Source organism: Neolamprologus brichardi, chromosome 14 (genome assembly GCF_056152115.1).
Source record: "Neolamprologus brichardi isolate AB-2024 chromosome 14, ASM5615211v1, whole genome shotgun sequence".
NCBI classification, from domain to species: Eukaryota; Metazoa; Chordata; class Actinopteri; order Cichliformes; family Cichlidae; genus Neolamprologus; species Neolamprologus brichardi.
This window is the reverse complement of record NC_142117.1, coordinates 9036423-9063761: the sequence shown is the minus strand read 5'-3', so window position 1 is coordinate 9063761 and position 27339 is coordinate 9036423. Positions and strand designations below refer to the sequence as shown.

The window sequence follows — 27339 nt, the reverse complement described above, 5'->3', positions numbered from 1 at the left end:
CAGCTGAAAGTAGCTTACATGCTTGCTTTGTAGCCTACTGTTGAATATTACATAAATTACATACGATTAAATAAAAGATTCTAATTTACAATCAAAGGTATTTAACTACACATCTCATAGGCGACAACATGCATTGCTGTTGCTGGTCCAGTAGATGGAGCAGTCGCGCTACGCTTTTGACTGGCTTTACACATTTGTTAAGTTAGAGAAAGAGTGCTAAATTAAAACCGGAAACCCAAAAGACAACTACTTTTGTTCTGACGTACTTCACTCGTTCATAATTTATATTCACGGTAGTTATTATCCTGCTTAAATTCGCGAATTAGAAAAGAACGGCATATCTAAAAATAAGGCACACAATTGATGCCCTCGTTCATGTGCGAAATGTGGCAGGATATTTGCCATGGCCATTTTTATTTTGAAAATTGCGACAGGAAGTCGTGCTGTACATCGTCTCTGACTCGACGCCGGTCTCTTCACACTGTCCACAGTCAGTCGTATCGCGGACACAGAAGCGCTGGATTCAAGTGCTTGACCCTGTTGTCCGTGGCTCTGACAGCGTCAGTTCTTCCAGGTAAGAAAACAAAAAACAAAATATTGATTTGTTGATGATTGTAGCTGTTCGAAAGTGTGCAACTAGTGTTTCCTTGTTCGTCTTTTTTGCAGCGAGTCGGATTGTTGATGTGGCAACTTAATGTATTCATGCTTGGTAACACAAAGCTACGCTTTAACATGATAACTTGCCCTTTTTCCAGCGCTTTGAAGCAACAGGTATAGACGAATAAAGTGAAAGGAAGTCGAGTCACAGTAACCCTGATAACACTGGCAACTGTGCTGTATTGTCCATAAAGCTGTCAGTCAGCGGGACTGCTGAGGCACCATGAAAGATTAATGAACGCCAGCTAGCTAAATGTTAGCTAACTAGTTAACTAACGCTAAGAGACCCTTCTGTCCCGCATCTCTCAAGTACTTCCGTTTTTTTTGTTAGTTAAAGCGTGACTCCAGATAACTCAATGTTATTTGACTCCTTTATTTCGGATTCTTTGAGTTCCACGTGAAAGCAATGTGCAAAGTAGCACCCCGTTAACTTAAAATAGGCCTCCCTTATTCATAAAAAAAAGAAGATAATAAGCATATGGATTAAATCAGAGGCGTAGGCAGCATTTGATACACCCGGGGCTTAGCCCTAAAGGGTAGTATGCATGTGGGATTGGGGGGGGGGTTAGAAATGACTGAAAGATTAATAGGCTCTGTTTTGAGTTTTGTTAAAAAAGAATGACTTCATATAGCAAAAAATATATATCACATATGCAGGACACCTTAAACTAGGTTTCTTAATTAGGCAGCAAGGCAAAACAAAATCAGGGCTGTATCAAGACACGAGGGCTAAGCCCCAATTCAACCAGACCCAGAACAGATCCGGAATTAAAACAGGACTACAACAGTTCAAAATCAGGACTACTTAGGATTTAACCAAGACAGACCCAGAATCAGAACTAGATGATAGTAGCACTAAAAATCATCATAGACCTGCACTACACTTATTTTTTAATTCTACACTATTAGTACACTATTTAGATTCAGAAAAGTTTATATAATTATTTAGCCTTGTTGTGCAAACAAGCCTGCATAACTTAATAAATACAGAATTTGAAAAAATAACAAACCTAAAAAGAAACACTAGGTACGAGATACATGAGTACCTATGATACGGTGATACTTTTGGTAAACAACCATTTGACTAACATGTGTTTCTCACCTGCTCTTGTTCCCTCTCTGTTCTGACCTCATTCTCCATCTCCCTCTCTGTTCCTCTCTCTCCCTCTTTGTGCTGACAATCAAGCCAAACACCAACATCATCAAATATACAGTTGAAACCAGATATTTAACTACTCTTCAGATAAAAACACAAACACCTTTTTAACTGTAACATCAAATCAGACTAAATGTTTATTTTTTTAGATTGATAAATATAAAAAACATATTTGTTAACTTTCTATCTGTATTTCTTAATTATAAATGGCACCCAAATTGTATTCAAAATTGAGCCACACTTATGGAGCTCCACATTTCTTTTCCTGGTGTTTTGGTTGACATCTCTCGATTTTCCCATTTCAAAGAAACAGCCTCTGTGTTTTGCCTTATATGCATCCACAGCTGTGCCACCAGTTTACTCACATGGACTCTACTAACCTATCAGAAGCTTCTTCAGCTCAGAATGGAATCGTCCGGAGTTTTCTTATTAATTAACAATAAACTTAGTGTATATGTACTCCTAAATTTGATGAAAGTGATAAAAAAAAATAGACAGCCATGTCTCTTTATTCTGACATTTAACTAATTCAAAAGATATTTCAATATTTATTTATCCAAAACAAAACAAGTTTACTCTAAACTGATGTTGTACAGTAAAAAAATGTTTTTGTGTTTTCCATAAAGTGTATGTAAATATCTGGTTTCAACTGTGACTATACTGCTGTGTATTGAAATTCCTCGTTTTGCATAGAAATATACTGAACAACATACAAAGCATAATATATAAAATAACATCTACCAGAGTTTTTTCTTTGAAAGAAGCCCCTTATGTCCATTCTTATATATCAGTACATTACTGAAACCGATTTATTTAGCCGTGGTGGGAAACAACTGAAAATATGAAATAAACACACGTAAGCTAAGACTCTCTAAAGAAACAGCATTGTTGTTGTTCGGCTTTTCATTTCGCCATTTGTTGATTCACTTGAAGAGCAAGTAACGTAATATGGGTCAAGTGATCCGTTTCTTTTGTGATACACCGTCATATTTACAGTTTATTTGTACAGTACGAATGATTTGCTTTGGTACCTGGTCGAACTTCAGTTCTCCTCTGTTTGCCTGGCTGCGCTTCTCCAACAGCGCACTCGCAGGCAGCAGCTCCCCCCGCCCCCTCGCTCAGTGTCTGAGCTTGGATCATACCAATATTAGGGGGGATTTAAGCACAGTCATAAATTCCCACAGTGTGGTTTTATACAGTTGTCAGCCAGGCATCTAACTATGAAAAAATTAAACTCCAAAAGACCTCGGGCTTCTGAAAAGACAACCCAGGCTTAAGCCCAGTAAGCCACCCCTCCCACTCCGCCACTGGATTAAATATAAGTGTATGTATGCCGAAACATCCAGTAGACACTCCCCCCCCCCCCCCCCCCCCCCAACCCTAAAATGCAGTCATACTGAGTTATGTCATACTTCTGTTTTTAAGACCACCCAAAAAAGGGGCGATTCCAGGAAACCTTTAGGTGGGCTCAGCCTCTGATCATAATGCCCATGCGTAAAAGTGCCTTGCAGTAATATTAATTGAATATCCTGTTTGCAAAGGTAGTCGACCATTTTTAAATTTGCAAACCGTAATTTAGGTGGTTACACATTACAGTCTTGCTTTAAAACAGTCTCATTAGTTGAATGACTTATTGCAGTTTTTAAGTATAATTCAGAATCAATAATCACAGATTTCAGTATAATACATTGGTTTTATGGTGAACTCTTTAGTTATTGAACCCGGGGCAAAGGATCAGCTATGTTTACCAAACACCGTTTCAGTCTCCTAACCACATGCAGTAGAGGTAGTCCACCAAATCATCAAGAATTTAAAGCAGCATTACTCGATACTGACTGATCCATATTCATTTACAGCAAAATTCAAACTGAATAAAGGCTGCTGCTGGCCAGTGACATGTAACATCCATTTGACTTGAAGTCACCTGGAACTGTAGCTGTGCTGTAAACAAATAATGAAGCCAAGTGTGACCAGAATAAGAACAGCAATCTTCAATATGCTGAAATAATAAAGTACACAAGCTCGCTGGCTGGTAACTAGCAATAAGCCAGAGGACTGATGGCTTGGGAGGCTCATTAATATAGCTCATCAATAGCTTAATATTCATTAAGTAATTTAGAGAGCAAATATGCATAAGCATATTTCCTCCGGGATTAATAAAGTATTCTGATTCATACACTTTCTAAGTGACGATGATGCCCTGCATTTGCAAACCAGTTTGCACTTTTGCTCTGTTTCAGGCAAAGTGTAGATCTGCACCACTGTTTTGTGCGATGAAATTTTGTCTGTCTTTTTTCTGCTGCAGCAACCAAAGTCTGATTTATTAATGACAAACCAGCACTAGATGCATCATGACATCAAGAACGCTGGACAGTTAAATGTGTTTTCATTCTGTCCCATCTCCATGGATGAGTTGAAAAATGATCACATTAGATGACGATTTCAGAAAAGTGTCTTAGTACTACATCTATGTGACAGACAAATGTGGTTGTCTGGTGTAAATTCACATCAAGCGAGTGGACGTGGTGTTTTCAGCGCCCGCACATGCTGTCCAGTTAGCCTGAACCGCTTGGAGTATTTCCAGCAGAGACAACACATCTGATGCACGCTCAAATTGATTCTCCTGAAACAGTCCGGAGCTTGTGCCAGAATGGCTCAGCTGTGCTTTCGTGAGGTGTCCATTCATCAGTGTTTGTTTCATATGGGCAAATGTATTATATCAGTGAACTTCATGACACAAAGGGTGGAAAATCTTTATCTGCTGATATGTTTGAAATATTTGAAATGTTGTGAAGCACAAGGAGAAACAAGTTTATTGCATGAAACTTTCAGGGATGTCAGGCAAAGGTAAAGATACTGTTTGACATGGATTCCCTGGCTCTGTGTCCAGACTGCAGGGGATTGGACTAGGTCTGGATGGCTGACGGACAGGGGCGCAGCAGACCAATCACATGATCACATGACAAGATGCTGGCTCGTAACCGCTTCCTCCTCCTGGTGGTGGTAGGTGGAGCAGCACTGGCCATCCTCAGCCTGAGCCTCCAGTTCTGTAAGTACGGTGTGTTTGAAGTGTGATGTCTGATTTTTTTTAAAGGTCATTCATGTAATGAGTGAAGTGAGTGATTTGTTTTTTTTGGAGGGGTTGGGATCATGACCGTTTTTTTTTTTTTTTAACTTATTTTGAACTCTTGTTGCTATTAAAGAAACACTGAGGTATAAACTAGTGTGTTTTTTCTGCTATTTCCTCTTAAGTTGCTTCTGTTATTTTTTTCTTCTGCTTGTGGTTTTGTCTTCACACATGCATATCCTGTCATTGCTGTCCTGTTCAGGAGATCCCAATTGTATCTAAACAAAGCAGAATCCCCCATTGACTCTCTATTAATAACCAGCAGCACCAGTGGCCCTCTGTCGATGCTCTGTCGCCCTCACATCTGCTGTGGAATGTCTAGGTGAACTCAATTGTGTCTTTTCTCAATCAAGTCATTGTTCAGCATCCCCTTCAGGTATTGTCTAGATAGCATATCCCGGCCGGCCGCAGTGAATGCAAGGAAACCACCGCTCTGTAAAAGGAGACAAGCTTGCCCCGCTCTGGATGTGATTTGCAAGTCGTGCTGGTGAGAAAGGGAATATTGCTGCTTGATGAAGCAGATGGGGTGTGGTGAACAAATTGCAAAGCTGTTTTGCACTGGCTTAATGAAAACCCCCGAAGCAGCACAAGTGTTAATAGCGACCGCAAGCTTGTGTCTGGACGAGCGTATAGGATTAGACTGCCATAAATCACACTCACAGGATTATGCTGGTATTTTGGACTTTAAAATCTCCTGAGCTGTCCTTCATCAGCTGTTTTAACATTTTGTCCTCGTATAAAAAAAAGTCAAGTGTAAGATGGGGTGCTGAAATGACTGCATTTACTGCTCCTTTATTATTCCTCATATTTTGCCTTGAATGACACAAATTTGCAGTTTAATCTTTTGGAAAATAATGCAAGAGCAAGCTGGCTGTGACTCTTGCTCATCTAGTGATTGCACTTTGGGACCTTAAATCCAGACTGTTTTTCTGTGCCTCTCTCCCCTTCTCGCACATAATAAGAAGTGGTTGAGCATGTTGGAGGAAGCTGCTGTGTAAGTTAATATTAGTGCCATGCTATCAGTCTCATGCTTGTCTCCTAGACTGTAATTTTCTTGTTTGTAAAAGTGCCAGACACCCCTCTATAACTCAAAGTGTATTTAAAAATGTTATAAAGTGGAGATGGACTAATATATCAGCCAATATCAGCTTTGTTGACTGTGTGTTAGCAAATTATATGACATTTAGTGTGGTCATTTCATTTTGTTTTCTAAACTAAACAAGCAAAAAGACACGTTTTTTTTTCTTTTTAAAGGTACAGTCTTCCAACAAACTGATGCATTCTTATTAACTTAGAATTATTCTATTGAAAATATTAAAGGAGCGGTCACCAGTTTGTGGAAACCACCATGTTGCTCAACCATCTGGAATACAGTAACTCAGTTGTAGGGCTGTGCGATATGACCAAAATCTCATATCCCGATATAAGAATTCTATCGTCCCGATAACGATATAAATCTCAAAAATGTAACATTTTCTGTAAATTCTGTGAATCTCGGGTAGCTCGACTTGCGGGAAGTGTTTCCAGCTGGGCGTCGTGTAGCTGGATGAAACCATACATTTTTAGAAATAAATAATCTGCTCTTTCACGTGATTCAGTTTATTTTGAAAAGTCTCAACAGGATCTTAAGTTTTATTGAGAAAGGTTTATGTGGAACATAAACAAGCGGACACGCAATGGTGTTACCGTCGCTGTTGCTAACATAAATGCATAAAAACAAGTGCTTGTCCGTCCGTAGTGTGGTTATATTAAATATAAGAGAAAGAGAGAACTTTTAAATTAATATAGCCACTACAGTGACCATCAAAACGATGAAAAAATATTGCCGTAAACAGTTTATTTTGCGACACCACGAAACAAACGATAGCGTAAAATGAAACGATAGATGTTATATCGAACAGCACTACTCAGTTAGATATCAAAGTTCCCCCTAATCTGGTTTTATTTATGTGGTTAGAGACCGGGCACATGCATAATACACCTTTTAATTAATTCAAAGGTTTAATATTTGTACATGTATAATTTCCTCATTATGTCTTTCTCCATGTCCTCATCATCTGCCTCCTTCACTGCTTTCTCTCCTTCCTCATGTCCAATTCATCCTCTCCACCTCAAGCTTCATCTCTTGAACTGAACTCAGAACTCTTAACACATGAAAACATGCATCAACATGCTTGCTTATTTTGTCATAATTACATACGGACATGTGACCCTCCTGTCTCTGGACGCCTGACAACAAGCCAGCTAAACAACAATAACAACTACTTATAGGCTAACATGACGCCAGCTAATATTAGGCTTGAGTGTCCTAAAATCACACGTATCTTCTGATGAACAATTTGACCACATTCTCACATCGTATGATACAAGTGTCACTAAGATTTTACACAGTGTACATTTAATATTGGGATCAGCCCAGAATTTCACATTCATGGCGTCCTCATTACTTGATATCGTCCTTTTCATTAACAGTATTAAATTCTCTGGTGTCTTAGCTAAGAGATAGTTCTTGTGGCTTATCAGGACTTGAATTTCAGTGTGGAATTGCAGATGTGACCCACAATTCAGTCAGTCAATGCAGGCAATTCCTACACCCAGCTACATTGATCTAATAATGTTCAGCCCAATGTTTATACTGGTGCAGAACAGCTGGCCAGAAGCAGTGCAGAGGTAAATCGACATTCGTCTTGGACAACACTTGGCACACATGAGTATCAGGTCTCTGCTTTTTGATACATTCTTGCTACCTTCAAAGATCTGAACATGAAGGAATACAAACATGGACTCACTGGAGGAGTCTCACTGAAGGTCAAGTCAGCAACTTAAATCCACAAGCTCCTCAGATAGCTAACTAGAACTATTAAGATCAATCAGCAGTCTAAAGTATGTCAGGCTAACTGGTTTACCAGCATATCCATGGCTTAGTCTTATAGCAGTCAAATGAATGGTTGAATTTGTAAACTATATAGTGCTATGGTGCTTGTGCAGATGTGCCAGATTACTGGGAAAGAACAAAGCATGCCATGGAGACCAGAGGAAAGACAACCACCAAGACAAAGATAGACAAAGCACAAATTACAGCAGCGTTATAGTTGGGAGGAGTGCAGCAAAACACAGTCTGGAAAAAAAAGACCTGTAGTTAAGCTCACAAGTAGCAATCCTCCCAAGAGCACTGTTTATGTTTAAAACTGCCCTCACAAACCTTTTTTTTGATCAGTAATACTGCTGAGGAAAAGCTGCTGTCATCATTTATTCATCACAAATAGAAAAAGAATTGAGCCATTATCCAGAAAAAGCATGGTAGGAAAGCATGAGGGATTTTCTCCTCATGTTTAATAGATGGTCAGCTTCTGTTTTTGTTCCACTTTTCTGCTATTGCTCGGTAGCCTGTTCATCTGCTCCAGTGCTGCTCTTCCTTCTTACCCCCAGCCTGCTTTTAAGAAAAAGCCCATCCTTATTTTTATTGTTGTTTGTTGACCATTACGGTGAGAGACAGAGTGACCGAGGATTATTGATGAGTAAATGAGCCTGTCTGGCTCCAGACTACCTCAAATTAAAACCAATACATGCTTTAGAGCACGGCAGGCAAAGGTAGGGGAAGGGACTGACAGGGAACTCCCAGAGGACGGTGATGACAGTGTTCTGGGGCACTCCAGAGAACTGAGAGTAATCTATTTTGAGATGTAAGCAGCGAAAGTAAAAGTGATGCAGAACTTTGTGGGAGTCAAGCACTTCTAGAGTGTCAGATTCTGTGAGAGAGGACTGCCATGGGAGGATATAAAAGAAGAAGAAAGGCAGGTTGTCTGTGAGGTTTACACAACGATAAAAGAAAGTCCCATAAGTATACCCTTCAAACAAAGTGCTGTTTGGACGGATCAAAAAAGACCAAAAGCTTCTTTTCAGTGTTTTAACAGGCACGGGCATCACTTAACTTTTTTTTTTTCTTTGGAAATGATACTCTACCAATGAGTGTCCTTAAGTGTTTAATAGGCATACCTCCAAGCACATGTCAAATTCCTCTCTCCACATTTCTCACATTCCTTCCCCTGCAGTCACTACCAGCGACAGTGATGGGGTCTGAGCAAAATCTGGATATGCTTTTGAGCTACCAGTACATGCAGTGAAAGTGCTATGGAAAAAAATCTTTTGGAAGGGATTGTACTCAACGGCCCACTTGGCTTTCTGAACATTTCTGAACAGCTGATTCTGCTCTATAATTTCTGTGGCCATTGAAGTTCCACTTAAGAAACGACACCTTCATCCAGCGTCTATAATTAAAGCATTGTCTATCTTTTTGTTCTTTTTATATTTATTCTCCAAATAATTATTTTCCAGCCATTATTAGCCCAAATGTGCAACAAGAATCGTGTCATTTCAGTCCATTTCCAGAATTGCTGGAGCAAAGCTCACCAAAGCAGGAAACAGTGAACTATGACTCCATCGTTCATGAGTCTTAGTGTGGTTTTCAACACCATCAATCTCGGTATCCTCTTAGCTGGAAACCAGCTGAAAAAATATGTGGTCTGGCTCTCGTTTAGAAATGTTAGAACTGCTAGCCTACATCTTAATTCTTTAAGGTTAAATATGGTGTGGCTCAAGGCTCTGTTCGTGGTCTTCTGTTTTTCTTGCACTATATAAAAGCGTTGCCCTTTTGCTATGGTAACCTGCTGATCATCATTCCCTGAGAAGGAAAACAGTACAAATAGAGTGGAAGTCATGGCTGTATGAATACAGTTGCATTACCTTTGTGGTGTAAGAAAAGCTTGCAAACAAGTAAAAGTCTTTCTTCTGCTGGAAATCATAATTGAAATGCAACCCCCCCCCAAAACAAACATCAGTAATGGAGTCAGTAATTAAACATTACTAACAGCAGCATCTGCAAAGCTCGCACTTTTATTAGTAGACCAAAGACAGCTGTTAGCAACATTGTCATTTTTATCATCATGTAAAGAAGCTGCCCATAGACAGTTTATCTCTTCACCTGCACATTTTATGAATGAAGCCTGTATGAAGCGATACCATCTCTGTGATATCACATGCACATTACACTATGACTGAACACAATGCAGCTAAAGTCTCGGACCATATCATTTGCATCCACATGATGATATCTTACAGTACGGGCATCTCTGGAGACGCACATTCCACACTTTTCTTCTGCTTATTCTAGACACAGTTGGTTTTCAGAGGCTCTGTTATTGGTTTATAATAAGTGACGCCCTCCAGAGCTGAAAAATGAAGCTAACGCAGAAGAAAAAATAAAAGCAAGTTAACAGACTGGTATATGAAACATTTTGGCCTCTTTGAATAGTTTTCCCCTTTATAACAGCTTGTTCACCTGCCCTTTATGTTCAGTATTGTCAATTGGTTATAGGCTTTCAACATGTATTATAAAGAAGTCATCGGATATGACCACAAGGTGCGTAACTGAACGTATTTATAGACGTCTGGGGGCATATAGACGATGGCTTTTTATGCCAAAGTACAAAAATTGTTGTAGTAAAAGTCACTCTATCCTAGACTGTATCCTATCCGAGTGTCCAAAACACCCAGCATTGGTAGACCGTGGACAGAGTAGGCATCATTCCTCTGTAGCAGGAATGTCAAACTCCTTTTACATTACCCACTTTAATCGTGGGTCAGCCCAGTGAAACTTCCCTTTCTGTCATTCTACAGAGGTTTCTCTGCAATTTAATCCTAGTGATGTGTTAATATAAGATAGTAGTATATACATGTTATAGAATATAGACTGAAAAAACAGGAACTTTTGTCATTTAATTGTTTATTAATTACTTTGGTGTAGTATGGTCATCTGAGCGGTTTTTATAAGTAGGAGAAGCTGTAACACTTGTGAAAATACAGTAAAAAGTGTAAAATGTTTGCCCTCCTTCACATTTTTCAAAGCAGTCCAGTCTTTGTCAGGCCAATTCTGGCCCCCAGGCCTTATGTTTGACTCCCCTCTTCCATAGGCTGTTAAATACCCCAATTCTTTCATCTTTGGGCTGAAGGAAGAACAACACTCGGTGTATAAATGCTCAATCAACAATCTCTTTATTCCATACAACACTTTGAGCATAAAGCGTCTGAACGGGAGATGTGGACAGGAGGGTGTCCGCCAGATCTCAAAGTCTCTGACAGTTTCTTACATTCTTATAGCTTCAGCTTCCCTCCAAAGTCATAAAACCTAAACATCCACATTCTTTCTCTCTCAGTGAGCCTAAGTTATGACCTTGGCTTCCTGTGCAGTATGTTCTGTTCTTTTCTAATCAGACAAATAAGGCCATGATTCTCTGAAAACAGCATTTCTTATAAATCAGCAGTGTAATTTATCATAAAACAATGTAATTCATTCACAATAAATCAGCAGTCTAATGTACTACAAATCAGTCTAATAAATCTAATAGTTGTCACCTTCTTCTAAGTCAAGAGTTAAATGCAACCTAAAACTTCATAATGATTTCACAATCTTTAATTAGGGGTATAACGTGGCATAAGATAATATAATAATCTCACAAGGCTCAACTGAGACTAGCCTTTACTGATAGTAAGAGCCCATCGAATACAGGTGTTGCCCTTAAAAAAACATTCATTACATTGGGTGGATAGAAAATACGGAACATACGGATGTGGTGTTTGTGAGTGTTTGCTGTGGGGCTGTTTAGTTGCTTGAAGTAAAACAGGCTGATGTATTTTGATGAGATTGGATTTCAGAGTAAGAGTCAGCTTGCTGCAAATGCATGACAAACAACATTTAGACGGGTATTGAAAATATGACTTTAGAGAAAGTGTTCAGCCTTTCCTGCCAACGTTCAGACGCTATTACTCATCCTCAACAAAACAGCTCAAAACACTGCAGAGCACGATACGAATAGACCTAGTGTAGTATAGATATGCATTAAAGACAAATTGTGGTGCAGCCTACATTTTTAATGCAAAGCTATTCAACTGTCAAGCATACTAAATTAAATGGCTTCACTAATTATTAAAGTGGCCTGTTGTAGACTAACTGTCTGCACTGTTCAGACATATTAGCTGGAAGATAGAATGAGAATATTCCCTCACTCTATCCATCAGCTTTCTCTAGTGCTTATTTTATGCCAGGATGTATGAGCTGAAATGCATCCCAGCATGCATTTGGCAAAATGAAGGCTTCTGGAACGGTGCCAGTCTGTCATAGGCGTAACACACTGACAGATTACCACGCTTTACATTACCTGTGTGTTTCATATGGTTTATGACCTGGGGGGCTTTTTGCCCATGTGTTAACACACTTAAGGAAGAGTAAAAATTGCCACAGGTGCTGCAGTTATTGTCCTGTGAAGTCAAAGTAGTCCAATCTCAGTGAGTAGTATAGATTACATGTGATTTTTATCATAAATTGTAAATACATAAATCAGAGTCTTGTGCATGCATAGCCTAATTTTTTTCTGGTAAATCTTTTAACCATGCAGATTCATTTAGAGCTTTTGAACTGTGACGGTCATAAAAATCATCCAGCAAATCATCAGTGTGGTTCAGTTGCTAGGACATGGCAGCTGTGCATGGCATGCTAATGGCATAACCTAAGTACAAAACTAAGCTGATTAGGTTGTTGGTATTGATGTTTAATGTAGATGCTGCAGACATGGACATGCATTTTGTCCTGCAGCCCTGAACTCTTTCTAGGATTTAGCTGACAGAGGTGGATGTAAAAGATCAAATGAGGTATCCTGATGATTTTGATGATTGGCCTCAGGGTCTTGCATCCCCAAGGCCAGCTAAACCAGACCGTAGGTGGAGTAGAAACCTTACACTCATATTTGCATTTAACTATGATTTAGCATTTCCATGTTTTCTGTTTGTTTTCTCCAGATGGTTCAGTTTCCACTAACATTTATATAATAATTCTAACCAAAGAGCTGCTGTGCCACCCTAATGACAAAATAAATCCGACCAGATACGGGGTATTAAAAGACTCAGATCTATATCAGGGGCAATCAGGAGCTTATGGGCGCTTTTGCTGTAACACTGACCATTAGTGATTAATGAAATGCGAACCACGAGGATGTTAATCTGTTTCGTCCCGGTGGATTGTTTGTAAAGCCGCATAGCGCTGCCTCCTCCAGCTGTGAATGATTTCATTCTTGATGAGCTTTTCTGTCACGAGTTGTTCCATTCACGTTCACTAGACATAAGGTGAGGATGCAACAAGTCCTGGCTGCCTGCAGCTGCTCGTTATGTCTGTACTATGAGTCAATATTTGCTCCATCTTTTCCACTGGGCTTTGGTTACAGTAGTGCTGACAGTACAGTGTGCTCTCAAGTTGGGTACTATAAGTGGGCACCCACCTTCTTAATTTGAGGCCAAGCCACATGCTCTGAGTATCTTTATACTTCCATAATCACAGCAGTGCTCGACTTGACACAGATGTGTTTGTGTGCATTTCTGAGGCAGAGCCGCCTGTTTGCCTTGAGGTAAAAATCAGGCTGCGTGTTTATAATGATGGCCTCACACATACTCAGAGGTGGGAGAATTAACAGGGCAGACTGTTTAGCTTTGAGTTTGTGAGTCAGGATGCATGAATGTTTGCATGCTGTCACCTTTGCTGAAAACACTCAAGTAGCCCTCTTCTCAGGTCTGACGGAGGTGGAAGGATACTTGGAAGGCATGTTAATCGAGCCACATTTAGCATGTCTGCATGAATTTGTTGTGTCCCATGTGCGTAATGCTCTGTTTGCCGTTTCTGTGTATGCACGTGACAGTGTCGGGCAGGGAGTAACAAAAGCCCCATTGTGGAGGCAACTGTGACTGAACTGGCCTCCAAACGTTTGGTTTGTCCAGGCAGACTTGTGTGTGTGTGTGTGTGTGTGTTGCTGGGAGGTGGTGGTGGTGGTGGGGGGGATAGCAGTGTATGGGGCACAGTGAGTGGAGGAGGACAAGTTATGGTAATGAATGAGCTCCAGTGTGTGCAGTCAGACCTCGAGCTACTGAACGGTCGTCAAAATGCTCTCCACTCGTGTCGCTCAGCTTGTCGTTTTTCTCATTTGTGGTGAGTTTATGTCCAAATTCAAAACTTTTCCTGAAGACTTTCATTTTTTATTTACCAAGACAAAGACATCAGGCTTTGTCTTGGTAAATAACTGTTCTTAGATGTTCTTGCTTGTTCTATGTTCTAAAAGTCTACCAGCTTTTCTAGTATTTGTGTACTACAATTCTTAGACGATGATTATCAGGACAAACCTGTTAAGAAGCATTGACAAACACCTGTGACAGGTTGTGCTTTACGTACATCAGCTGCACAGATTGTGTGTGATAATATTGTTGTGCTGCTGAGGGAGATGTGAGATATGGCTCCATTCAGCTACTTTTACTAAAAGCAGAGCCATTTGTCTCACTTTTTAAATATTTATTGAGTGAACTATTGTGTTTTCCTTTTAATAATTTTTACCTCTAAACCTAACTGAGTGGAAAACTCATAATGCACATGCACCAAAGTAAAACAGAAAAATAGGGATTTAAAAGATACTGATGTTGCGAGTCAGAGTTTGTTCTAAAACCAAGGATCCTAAAAGCAAAAGCTCAGGCGCTTTAAAAACAGCAGCCAAAGCTCACATTTGAATAGCTGGAAGCAGCAACAGTCTGGGTCTTTCCAATTGATAAATGCCTTTTAAAGGATTATTTAAATCAGGTTTTGCACATATGCACAATGGTTACATTGATGGGCCATGAGGATATTTACTGTCCTTTCAGAGCGGGACATTAGAAAGTATGGAGTCTTTCACAGACAGCTCACAATGCATGTGGCAGTTAAACAAATGGAAAACATGATCCTTGGAGCAAAACTGCAAGGCAGTTCATTTGTGTAGTACATTTCAATAAAGTGGAAATTCAGAGGGCTTTCTCAGGGTTTAAAGGTATTATGGTAAAATATAAAGCAGGCATAAGTCAATCTGAAGTTACTGTATAAAAAAAGGTGTAAATACTAGTGTGAAGTACAAACAGAAGTAAATATTTGAGCAAACTGTGCGGTCTTGATGAGCCCCGCTGGAGACAAGGCGCTGTGTAACATTATTTACACTCTGTTGTTGTTTTCAGTCATTTCACTCTGAGAAATGAAAACTCATTAGGTCTTTTATGATGAGGCAGACAGTGGGCCTCTCTTTTTCTTCTCTGCAGCAGGATGTAATGTTTACACAGTTGACTTGCCAGCCTGGATTTTGTGTGTGTGTGTGTGTGTGTGTGTGTGTGTGTGTGGGTTCAGCCTCTTTTTCTTCAGGGTTGGATCCGTTTAAATGATCCTTCCAGTTCCCACTGCCGCTCCGCTCTCTTTGGACCATTTCTCCTCGGGTTCACAGGTCAGCCAGTGCCTAGGCAACACTGTGGTGGCAGTGAGGGGGTTTTAGGATACAGAGCTGTTGACATGGAGATGAACTGAGATGGAAATGATTTTCTCAGATGTCTGTGTCTTGCTACTCCATTATTTTGTGGTTTTACTTTTCTCCTCTATTTACCATTAGATGAAAACCTTTTGAAACTTGTGCTGCCAGGTTTTAGACTCCATCTTATTATTATTACTATTATAAGAAGGTACCATGATGGCACCGTGTTCAGCACTATATATTTCCCTGTCAGCTGGCAGGACCAGGTTACTGTTGTGAGCATAATTGATATCATAAAGTTGGCTTTACAAGAAATACCCACATCCTGCAGGGACCCACGTAAGCATGTCCACCCCAGCTACTGCCAAAAATAGAATCCAGTTTTATGGAAAACACTTGAAATGTTGTACACACATTAATGAATGAAAAGGGGTGGCTGTAGCTCAGGTGGTAGAGCAGGTCATCTACTGATCGGAAGGTTGGTGGTTCGATTCCTGGCTTCCCCTAGTCTGCATGCCAAATATCCTTGGGCAAGATACTAACCCCAAATTGCTCTCCGATGCATCCATCGGAGTATGAATGTGTGTGAATGTTATCTAGAAAGCACCTAGAGAAATGTGCTTGTGCGAATGGGTGTGAATGGGTGAATGCACAAGTTGTGTAAAGCGCTTTGAGTGCTCAGAAGAGTAGAAAAGCGCTATATAAGAACCAGTCCATTTACCATTTACCAAATAGTAAAGTCCCATGTTGATCCCTGGGCAGAAGACAAAACTGTACTATTTAGAGTTCTAAGCCAGTGAAGCTGCTCACTATGATGCTTTAGATTGATGTTTTTCAGTTTTCCTAATTCTTTCATTTCTCTTTCTACTTCTACTTTTAACTTAAAAAACATATATATACTGTAATTCTACCTGTTCTTATGCGACTTTGTTTCTCCACAGTGAACCTGATCCCCACCACACCGATAGTGGAGGAGCGCCCTTTCCATGCTGCGGATGGAGGTATCGGGGTGGCTGTGGGGAAGAGCAGAAAGCGTGTGTTCCCACAGCCTCACACCCAGGAGCCCAACCCCATATTTGAGGCTTATGGGTACTGCAACATTCCCAACCGCACTGAACAGGCCTGGGAGGGTGAGACCTGCACAGTGACACAAAAAAAAACAAACTTAATGCTGTGTGTGATTGTGAGTTTGGTTATGTGAGAGACATATTCTTGAGGCCGACTCTCTCTTTGCATGAGTCAGAAGCAGATTTGATGGACAGCACAAAAAATGCTTAATTTAGTAATAATGTCAGCTTTAGTGTGTCAGCGCACGAGGGATGTGTTATTTTTGGAGACGTCACTTCTCCTGGACTGCATCATCTGTAATGCTGCAGCTCCATCTCACTACAGCACAGCTCTGTTTCTAGCCTGAGGCAACCATACAAATATTCTGCACTGCTTGAGATGAGTTACACAAGCAACCGCTAATTTACTGCGTGGTAGTTTCTCTCACCGGAGGAAAATAAATCACGTTCATCATTTAGATTTATTAGACCACCTGTCATAAGAACAAGAAATAATAAATCTTTTTTTTTTTTTTTTTTTTAAATCTCCCCAAAAACTTGTTTAAAACAAGAACATACGTTGTTATTCATTAGATACATAACAGACACTGGACAATCACTAAATACTGATTTAAATACTGACATGTTAATCAAAAATTAATGTTCTTTTTTCTTTCTTTTTTTCACACATACTTGTGGATCGACCACATAAACATAAAAAGTATTTTTGCTATTTATAATTGTTGATTTATAGCATCTGTGGCATAAAGCTAGATTTGACAGACACTGGGCATCCAAAGTTATTGACATGCGCAGTGGTGGTTTTTTTTGTTTTTAGGTGGTGTAAAGTTCCCAAGGACACACACTCATTTCCCTGCATCTCCTATCTTCTGATTTGACTTTTAAATAACTCACTTACACTCGCAGTCATGCACTCACAGTCAGTGCTCCAATTTCTTTGATGTGTCTCATGTTGCTGCCAACTCCAGCCTTAGTTGATGCCCCGAGCAGAGCACTTTTGCTTCAAATTGTCTCAAATCTTCTGATATTTTTTGTATAGTTTTTTACATTTGCAAATGTGCACTATATGCTAACTATCTCTGCCTTCCATTTGGTACTAGGTTAAAACAGTGAATTTATGAGAACTTTAAAACTGAAAATATTTCTCCCTTGTGTGTCAGAATGAGTACATTTTGGACTATGTAACAAAAACAACTGAGTGATAGTTGGGGAAACAGCTCTGTGGAGATTGCCAGAAACTCTACGGGAGATGATTCGATGTACTTGTTGCTAAGAGTCACACTTTGTAAAGTGATTGCATTGTTGATAGAAAGAAATTAACATACCTGCTCTAATTTTTTATCATCATATGCCTGCTACATCCTAATCTAACTACAGTCTTGATGCTTGGATAAGTAATCTGATATCTGCTAACAAAAGGGAGAATAATGGCGAATAATGGTGCCTTTTTCCACTGCATGCATTGGAACATTGCTGAAGATGGTCTCCTCTGACAGGTCACAGTCCTGCTGACTACAAGCTGCTGTCTGTCCATGTGATGATTCGCCATGGTGATCGCTATCCGCTTTATTCCATTCCCAAGACCAAGCGACCCGCCATTGACTGCACCCTGTCCACTAGCAGGTACACCCACGTTTCCTATTAGATGAACAAATACAACCTGCAGCATTTTTCATTAATCACATTCTTATTCTAACATGATGCTACAATAAACCTCAAGAAATGTTTTCTGGACTGATCTAAAAGTGTAGCGGAAGCTTATTAGTGTGGTGTTTTACTCTTTTAACAGAAGGGCAAGAGCATGAGTGGCATAGCTAAAGTGTTACATTGGTTTCTACAGTGTGAAAATGAAGGCTTTGTGCCCACTGTGAGATAGTTACTGCTTCCTTAGCAGTAACTATCTCCCAGCTATGAACTCTGGCCCCCTTTGTCTAATGGTTGGCAGGAAGACCTGATGGGAAGTGGGAGAGAGTGAGACACCAATTACTGAACCAGGCTTTGATATCCTCCTACAAAAACTGCTGGCTAGATAACAGCTGTCAGAAAATGAGCTCAATGAGAAAGCAGCTTTAGATTCTTTTTGTGTGATGTTCAAGAGCCTCACAGCAATTAATTTGCATCACACTTGGTAAATCAGGACCTGTATAAGCATTAAACATATAAATACCCCAGACAGTCGCTTGGTTTTCCAGCGATTGCAGGCGGCAGGACAGAAACTCCCTATAGAAATGCGTGGAAGCACGCACACATACACACACACAGAAATTAACATTGTTATCTTCCTTTATTCATTATGCTCCATTCTCCAGACTTTACGTCTGCTCTTCCCGGCTCTGCAGCTCAGTCAAGAGGGGCTAGACAAGACTTCCTGATAGGAAGTTATTAAAAGCCAGCTTGCCCCTGTGCTTGAGCTTCAGAAGAGGTCTGCTTCTGTGTGGTTGTGTTCACTTCAGTTATTGCAAATGCACGTTGCTATGGCAGTTTTTCTTGTTATTCGGTCAGATGGGTTTTGTGCACTCACACTCTGTGGGATTTTGGACCATATGGTCAATAAATTCTCTGTGACCGGTCCTGTGTTTGGGCTGTGTACCTGGCTTCAGATTCAGTCACTTCTTAATTCTGCCCCAAGCTTTAAAGCAGCAACATCAGCTCTGCACATCTGGACAGTGCAGGCCACATGCCAATCTCTCAGGCTGAAACAAATGGTTGCATTTCAGATTAGTTAGTTGCAGCTGATATGCAATGAACATTTGATTATTAAATATAAAGCGTCCCTCTGGTTTTAGGTGGTTTATGATCAAGTACCTGCAGGAACAGAATAGAATAGAATAGAATAGAATGCCTTTATTGTGACTATACGGTTGTACAATGAAATACAGAATAACAGCGTTCCCATCAGGCGGAGTGGCAATTTGTTTTTAGTGCTTATTACTGAATATTGACTTTCAAAGATTTTTGCTTTGTCTTTACTAAAGTAGTTCTCTACTTAGATTGTATTTTTACCACATAAGTTCATTCACAAAGATATGTAGAGCCACATATATCAGCCAATATCTAAAGTGAAATTTAAAATGAGTAAAGAAGAGGTGGAGGAAACACCCTTCCACCAGGTTATTGGAGTTTGTCCTTCAGAGGCAGGACTTCCCTGTTGGCAACTCTACAAAATCAACAACCAGCTGATCTAAGCAGAGTCGGGCAGAGCATAAACCGTAATCCATGACTAGTTGTGACAGAAAAGTAAAAATATATTTAAAAAGCCTTGTCATATCATGTCACATCATCTTAGTAATATGGCCATGCCCATAGCAAAGCTGGCATATAGCAGCGGATTTTGGATTTGATGCGTTGTCTTGTTGTTTGGTGTTGAACTGCCTTCACTGTGGAAGAATTTAGTGTTATTTGTATTCAAGACTCAACTTGCTAAATATCTCAAATTGCGCCACTACCCGAACTTCCGTTCATTGTTAGTCCAACCGTCTGCAGTGGTACAGTACACAGTGAAACGTTCCTCTAAGACCATGGTGCTACATATGACATATAACAGACAGTCAACACAGGACTACATAAAGTGCAATGTTCAAAAATTGCAAAAAAAACCCCCCAAAGATGGTGCAACACCAGACAGAACAGAGCGATACAGACACAAGACAGTGCAATTAGAAATGTGCAAAAGCCTGTGTATTGTGCAAAAACTCACAATACTCAGTCTTGTACTATAATACTACTACCAACACGGAAGTGTCCCATTATCTTCGTGTTTATCGGTCTGAGAGCATCCCCACTCTTCTTGTTTTGCTGCTGACCAACTGGTCCTGACTCTTCCTGTCTCTTCCTGTCTCATTACATCACGTCACATTCTCCCTGCTGGCTGCAGTGCTGTGCGTTTTGCTGTTTTGAGGTCCTCTGTATCATTCAGTTACACCCCTCTGAGTGGATCTCTCTTGATTTTTCTCCACCTCCGCCGTCTTGGATTGCAGATGGTTAGTCCTTCTGATCTTGTGAGCTGCTGTGAGCTGCAGGACCACTCTAAGCAGGAGGACGACTGGTTCTTTGCTACAGAATTATCAAAGCTACTTTGCAAATACATATTCACAGAAGAGCAACTAAAAAACAGAAAAGGTTTCACGCACACATGTATACATACCAGCAGACTGAGATAGAAGCTCTTTAAATGTAAAGTTATGTACAGAGACGCCTGCACAAAACTGCCTGGTTCTTATCTTCGCCCAGTGTGATACAGCAGCCAGTGACAACACTTTACAGGCCCAGGAACAACTTCTTATAGATGCAGTGCTTCTCTCTTGTGTCCATAATTCCACGGTGCCGCTCAGGCTGCCCAGGAACACCACAGAATATGATAAAGTCCAGCATGTGAAACCTGATAAGCTGAGAATGGACAGGTTTCCTAACCATGCTGAGTTTGCTGATAACAACCCTTTGATTGAGAGTGGGCATTATTTAAAAGGTCTAGACACTAAAATGCTACAATAATATGAGTTTCCTCAGTTTTCTTTATGCAGGATTACTTTGTGGGGAAATAGATCGTGCTGTGCAAAGTTCAGCATTATAAGGGGCATTTTAATGCTTGTATATATTTAGCTGAACCATCAACTTGCTCTTCTAGCACCACATATTTTGCATCTCCGTCAGTGACATCCTTGTTAATATTCTGTGTAAACACTCACCTCTTTTCATTTTTGGCTGTAACTAAATGATCACCATGACAGTGTGTTTCATTTTTGTTGGCCATGTTTTCAGTGTCAGTCCTCAGTCTATTTAGTCCCAACTGAAATATCTCATCTGTTAAAGATTTATGAATAAATACTCCATCCATCCATTTGCTTCCGCTTATCCTTTTCAGGGTCGTGGGTGCGCTGGAGCCTATCCCAGCTGTCTTAGGGCCAGAGGCGGGGAACAGGTCGTCAGTCTGTCGCTGAGCTAACACATAGACTCAGAAAACCATTCGCACTCATAGTCACGCTAACATTTTCTCACATTTACAACATGGTTTAAATTAAAACCATGTTGTAAACATGACATTTTTATGGCTGAATTTTGGGATTTTTAACCTAAGAGGTCATGGGGATTGATCCACTTGTGAAGCAAACTCCAACTTCAGCTTGGTTTCAAGGGGTGGGGGGTGGACACTTCCTTGTTGGCTTCGGTCCCAAACATTGCTGCTTGGTTGGTCACCACTTCAAAATTCTTTTCAGGTGTAGATCTCAGAAAGATTCATAACCTAGCTGAAATGCATTTGTCTTGGTTTATTCTGGTAATAACATAGGTAGTTCTGTTTTTATTTAGACCAGCATGTAATTACAGGGATCTCAACTAGCATATGCCCAGGGCAGGATCCTTACAGAGAGCTCAGCAGTGTGTGTCCTTGTGTGTGTGCACGTCTGTGTGTGTACCCTGGCACCAGCTTGTCGACCCACTGTCTCCGTCTGTGGTTAACTGAGCTCTTTCATCAGGGGACATCTCTTCTCCTCTTCTTCTGCTTTTTCTTCTTCTACCAATGCAGTCTTTGTCCAGGTTTTTGTCTCCCTGAACCAGTCATCCGATTTGCTTTCATCCCAGCTTTGACCACACCATCTCATTCCCTTTTTTATTTACCCCACCCCCTCCACTCATGCTACCTCTTCTTTCCTCATTTCTCCATCCCTTCCTCTCGCCACACTAATCTTTCCCCCCATCCCATTCAGTGATAATAATCCCTGCTTAATGTAATTGGGCTGTGTAATCTTTGGTTAGCAACAATCAGCCTAATAGACAGCCTGGCTGGCTCTTTGTCTGCACTAGTGTCCCCATCCGCTGACATCCAGTCTCCCAGTGTAGCCAATTAAAATGCGAATTGTCTCAAACTCCCTAAAGCAAAGTCATCAGTTGATGGCACCGAACTGGAGCACTTGTGGGCACTGAATAGCACATATTCAGTGTCGTTTAAGGGAGTATTAACTTGTGATAATGCAGAGAAAGGTTTGGTTAAAGGGTGACAACAGCTGCTGATGCAGCATGATAGGAAAAGGCAATAATGATTAAAAAACAAAGAGTTTAGTGCTGTGAAGCCTTTGTTTTGGCATAAAAAGCACAAACTACCCATTGTCATCATGCAATTGTCCTTTGTAATGTAGCTGCTGGCTGTAGAGCTGCGTCACAACAATCACAGGCATGATTTAAGGGTGATGACGGCTCTGTGTGCGTGTTGTTGTTGTTTTTTTTTCTAAAACGGCTCATTCCCGAACCAGTATGTAATCACTATGGAAACTGTGTATGTGCGCATGACCCGTTTTAATCTGAGTGAGCTGAACTGCAGCTCCCTCAGATTTGTTATATTGAACTGTAATCTTCAATCATCTCTAATCTACTACAACTTGGATTGCTCCTCTCGCTGCCCTCATCCCTACGTGTTTGTGCGTGCTTGTATGCGTGCTCAAGTGGGTGTCAGGCTTTGTGCGTGTGTACATGTGTGCATTTCTCCCAAGGCAACAAATTCTTTCATCTTTTTATATCTCCATTTCCCGTATTGCCTCCCACACATATTGAACAGTGCTGCTGCTGCAGAGCAGTGTTGTGCTGGAGAGACACCTGGTGGTGAATGTGGGGAGTGGCACCACATGCTGCGACTGATGATTATTTTCGTTACAAGTTACCTTATCAGCTTTGTTAAGATTTCTAAGAGGGCAAATGACAATTTCATCATTTTTTCATACCCCAGTGTGATGTTATAAGATTATGTAAATTGTATAATACAAAAACATCCTCACATTTTGGAAGCACGCTGTACATTTTTTTAAAATATAATGCAAACATAATACTGGCAGGGCAGTGAGAAGGGCCTGGTTTGAATCCACCATCCTTTCTGTGTGCAGCTTGCATTTGTTCCCCATTTCTGAGTGGGCTCTCTCCGGGTACTCTAGGTTCCTAACATGCAGTTAGTGGGGTTAGGTGTGAATGTGAGTGTGAATGGTTGTCTGTCTCTCTGTTGGCCCTGTGTGGCAGTCTGTCCATGGTGTGGATCTGACTTGAATAAGTGTAAGAGGATGGATAATGCTAGTAGGCTTCATAAAAATTACTGCAAAGCCTCAATACATAGACTTAAGTGACGCATTGGCTTGCTGTTTTAGCTTTACTGCACACCAAGAAGATCCTTGGTTTGAATTCACTGGCCCTCTGGGACCATCTGTGTGGAGTCTGCATGTTCTCATTATGGCAGCTTTGGTTCTCTCGGGTCCACAGGAAGACTCCCACAGTCCAACGACGTGTTAGGTTAACTGGTGATTCTAAATTAGCCGTAGATGTGTGTTGGTCCTGTGGTAGACTGGCAACCTGTCCAGAGTGTACTTAACTTTTTGTCCCATGACACCTGAGGGAGACCCTGTCACTGTGAAGGAGAACAAGGATGGATGTTTCAGCTTTACGAGTGTTTCATGTTTTGAGTGACAAAGCATTATTATATTAATACCTTTCTTTAGTTATTGTATTATTTTATAAACAATTCATTATGTAAGTTAGATTTTCCATTAAGATTAAGGGAGTATTTGTATTAGTTTTTATGCATTTAAAATCTTTTTGAGTGGACAACAAACATAAGCAGGATTAAAATGAGCAAACATCATGTTAGCAAAAAGGTTAGACACTCAGGGGTCACACAGCTGCCTGCCAGTGGTTAAAGCTGAAATATGAACAGGAAGTTCTGTTGAAAGGTTAGAAGCAGTTTAGAGAGTTAACGTTTGCCTTTGCAATGCTGCGTTATATGGTGTAATGACATGAGCTAAAGGTTATTCCATGTGTGGATCTACTGGATGACTAATTTTTTAAAAAAAAAAGCAGCTTTAGTAAGAAAACGCTGAGTAAATGTTTAAGATTGAGCACAGTTTAATTAATTTGTCCTCACAAATAGTGCTGTACACATTTGCTTGGTAAGTGGAAGGTTGTTGGTTCAGTTCCAGCTGGAGACACAAATCCCCTGTGGGGCTGTGTCAGGAAGGGCATCCAAACATGCAGCACTGCCCACTGTGGCGACCCCTTGTGGCAGCAGCCGAAAGTACCTATAAACAGAACTGTTTGAAACAATTAATCACATTCAAATACTCTACTACTGTTTGTCAGCCTTTACTGAACTTGATTCGGGTATTGTGTAGAGTTGCTGAGAATGGAGCTCTGCTTGGTTATTTAGATGTTACATTGAAGTCACTTATGATTGAAAATATTATGATTAGTTTGAAATATTGTAATTGGACATTTTAAGTCCTAAAATGATTTAAACTCATTTATCATCATTTGTCAATTGTGACACTTCTGATCAATTTAACGATTTCTTTAAGATCAAAAAGCTGATCTCCGTTCAGAAACAAAGAGCAGCTTTTTAACTGTCACATATTTGTGTGGGGAAACCACATCCATGGTCTCATGTGTTATGTGAACATGAGACCATGGATTACATCTTTAACCCCTCTTGTCTTTTCTTCTAACTCTCAGGAAACCCTCCCACCCCCTGCTGGACTCCTTCATCCATCACATGGGCCTGGGGGGTCGCGGCCACTGGGAGTCACCTCTGGGCTCGGTTCCTCGTCTGCCAAGCCACAGTGCCTGTGAGATGGGAGAACTCACGCAGACAGGTGACAAGAGCAGTTGAACCGAACTCTTACAGACATTGTTATGTGTTGAGTACTCACATAATTTATTTTACATCATTCATGCCGCATTTCATTTTCCCATCGTTGTCCAGGTGTGGTGCAGCACCTTCGCAATGGGCAGCTCCTCCACCACGCCTACAAACAACACAGTCTCTTCCCTTCCGATTGGTCGCCCCGTCAGATCTGGGTGGAGACCACAGGGAAGAGTCGCACTCTTCAGAGCGGGCTGGCCTTCCTCTACGGTTTCCTTCCGGACTTTGATTGGACGAAGCTGACCGTGCGTCACCAGTGGAGCACGCTGTTCTGCAGCTCAGCCTGCGACTGCCCTGCCAGGAACAGGTACCTGGAGGAGGAGCAGAGGAGGCAGTATCAGCTCAGAGCGGCCGATACTGAACTGGAGAGAACTTACATGGATATGTCACAAACTTTGGGTCTTCCCACTCGGCAGCTCCGAGCTGCAAACCCCATAGACTCCCTGCTGTGCCACCTGTGCCATGGCCTTTCATTCCCATGTGTTCCCATAGGAGATAGTGGCGCCGGCGGATGCCTGACTATGGAACAGTTTGCCGTGATCCGACGGCAGCAGCTGGACGATGAGGTGGACCGGAGGAGAGCGGGGCTGTACCACAAATACGCCATCCTGGCGATGTATCCCTACCTCAACCGAACCGCCGCCAAGATGGAGCGGATCGCTAAGAGCAGCGAGGCTGGTCGTCAGCCTCGTTCCGGGGGAGAGGAGGTCTTCACTCTCTCTTCAGCCCATGATGTCACAGTGGCTCCATTGCTAAGTGCCCTGGGTCTCGAAGAAGCCCGGTTCCCAAGGTTTGCAGCAAGAATTGTCTTTGAACTGTGGAAGAGTCCCCCGACGATACAAGGCCAAGTAAAAAAGAGAGGTGGAAAAGGTGAGAAGTCAAAGGCCAAATACGGCGAAACATTCATCCGGGTGCTGTACAACGGCGAGGACGTGACATTTCACACCACCTTCTGTCGCCCACACGACCGCCAGGTCAGCCAGCCTCTCTGCCCTCTGAAAAATTTCCTGTCTTTTGTTAGGAGAGACATGTTCAGCGTTGTCAATGCCACCTCCTACAAGGAGGCCTGCTACAGGCGCCCTGGTTGACAGACGGAGGGCGACTGAGTAAAGCTTGATGGCAGATGGTTGTACTTTCATTTAGAACCTGTTTTGAAGACGGCGTACTCTTACTCTGCTCGTAGCGTCTCCACATTTTATAACATAGTCCTTTACATTTCTGAGCATGAAGTGTGACACAATCACACACAACATGACCTTCACTTTATAACCTTTGTACAAGCGTCCGATCATTTTATAAGGATCTGTTCTCGACTCTATCTGTACAACACGAACAATTCAAGGGAAGTTGAACAGCACTCAGCCACTTTATTCCAACATTCCACGACAACTTGAAACTGCAACATTTCATTATTTCCAAATGCCTGTAAGAAAGGAATATTGAAGCTGGAAATACTATGATGGGAATATTTTGTGTATAATAATGTATTTCAGTGAAAACTTAGGGCTAGTTTGAGCTGTAGAACTCAAGATGACCAAGTTTTGTTTTAACATTTAATCTTTGCAGCAGGCTTTGTTTTTAGCAGTAACATTCTCACACATTGCCGTGCATCTTTTTATTCTTGGCTTCATTCAAATTGTTTGCGGTACTCTAATAGTGACAGTTTGGTGCTATTAGTAATCACGCTCCTCTTCTCATTTTGGTCTTTCTGAGGCTAATAAACGTTTTTCCGAACAGACGTACGTTACTGTAAAACAGTAAAATAAATGCCGTCATGTTTTAATGCTCTGTTCTCTTAATGTTTTTTTTTTTTCTCAGCTATGACCCATTTGGTTTGGATTTTGAATACTGAATAAACAAATAAAAGCTGTTTCTAATCTTACTTTGTCTTACTGGTGATTTTTTTTAAAGCGATGATATAAAATCATTGCATCTAAAATGTACCCAGTTATTTTAAAAGTCGTTAAAAGAATTTCTGCAAGAATATCAACAATGTCATTTCATACACCTGTTTTGTCACCCTTGTAAAAATGTCTTGCTTTAGGTGTTAGCTGATCCTTCTACCACCATCTTCCATTTCAACTCAAAAATACTGTCTCTGATTTTGACTAAGCCATTTCAACACCCTGGATTTCCACTTCTCGGCCCATTACTTGGTGGATTTTCTGTTGTTTAGGATCATTATTCTGTTGAAATGGCTCCCTCAGGTCCAACTTTCTGACTGATAACTTGAATTATCTTCAAGCATATGCTTCAAGCTGCCAAATGTGCCCTGTGTTAATGAAGCCAAACGGCTCTTTGTTTCA

The 27339-nt window shown here is 40.9% G+C and overlaps 1 protein-coding gene across 2 annotated transcripts; it reads left to right on the top strand.

Moving 5' to 3' along the window:
• Positions 1-468: 468 nt before the first annotated feature.
• pxylp1 (2-phosphoxylose phosphatase 1) lies at positions 469-26897 on the top strand. Of its 2 annotated transcripts, XM_087850762.1 has the most exons (6): positions 469-574; positions 4704-4862; positions 16240-16428; positions 17862-17988; positions 24844-24983; positions 25094-26897. In XM_087850762.1, the coding sequence occupies exons 2-6, from the start codon at positions 4781-4783 to the stop codon at positions 26119-26121; spliced, it is 1566 nt and encodes a 521-aa protein (XP_087706888.1). In that variant the 5' UTR covers positions 469-574; positions 4704-4780; the 3' UTR covers positions 26122-26897. The 2 variants fall into 2 exon arrangements, with proteins under 2 accessions (XP_087706888.1, XP_087706889.1); XM_087850763.1 differs by lacking the exons at positions 469-574; positions 4704-4862 and adding an exon at positions 13850-13968.
• Positions 26898-27339: the final 442 nt, after the last annotated feature.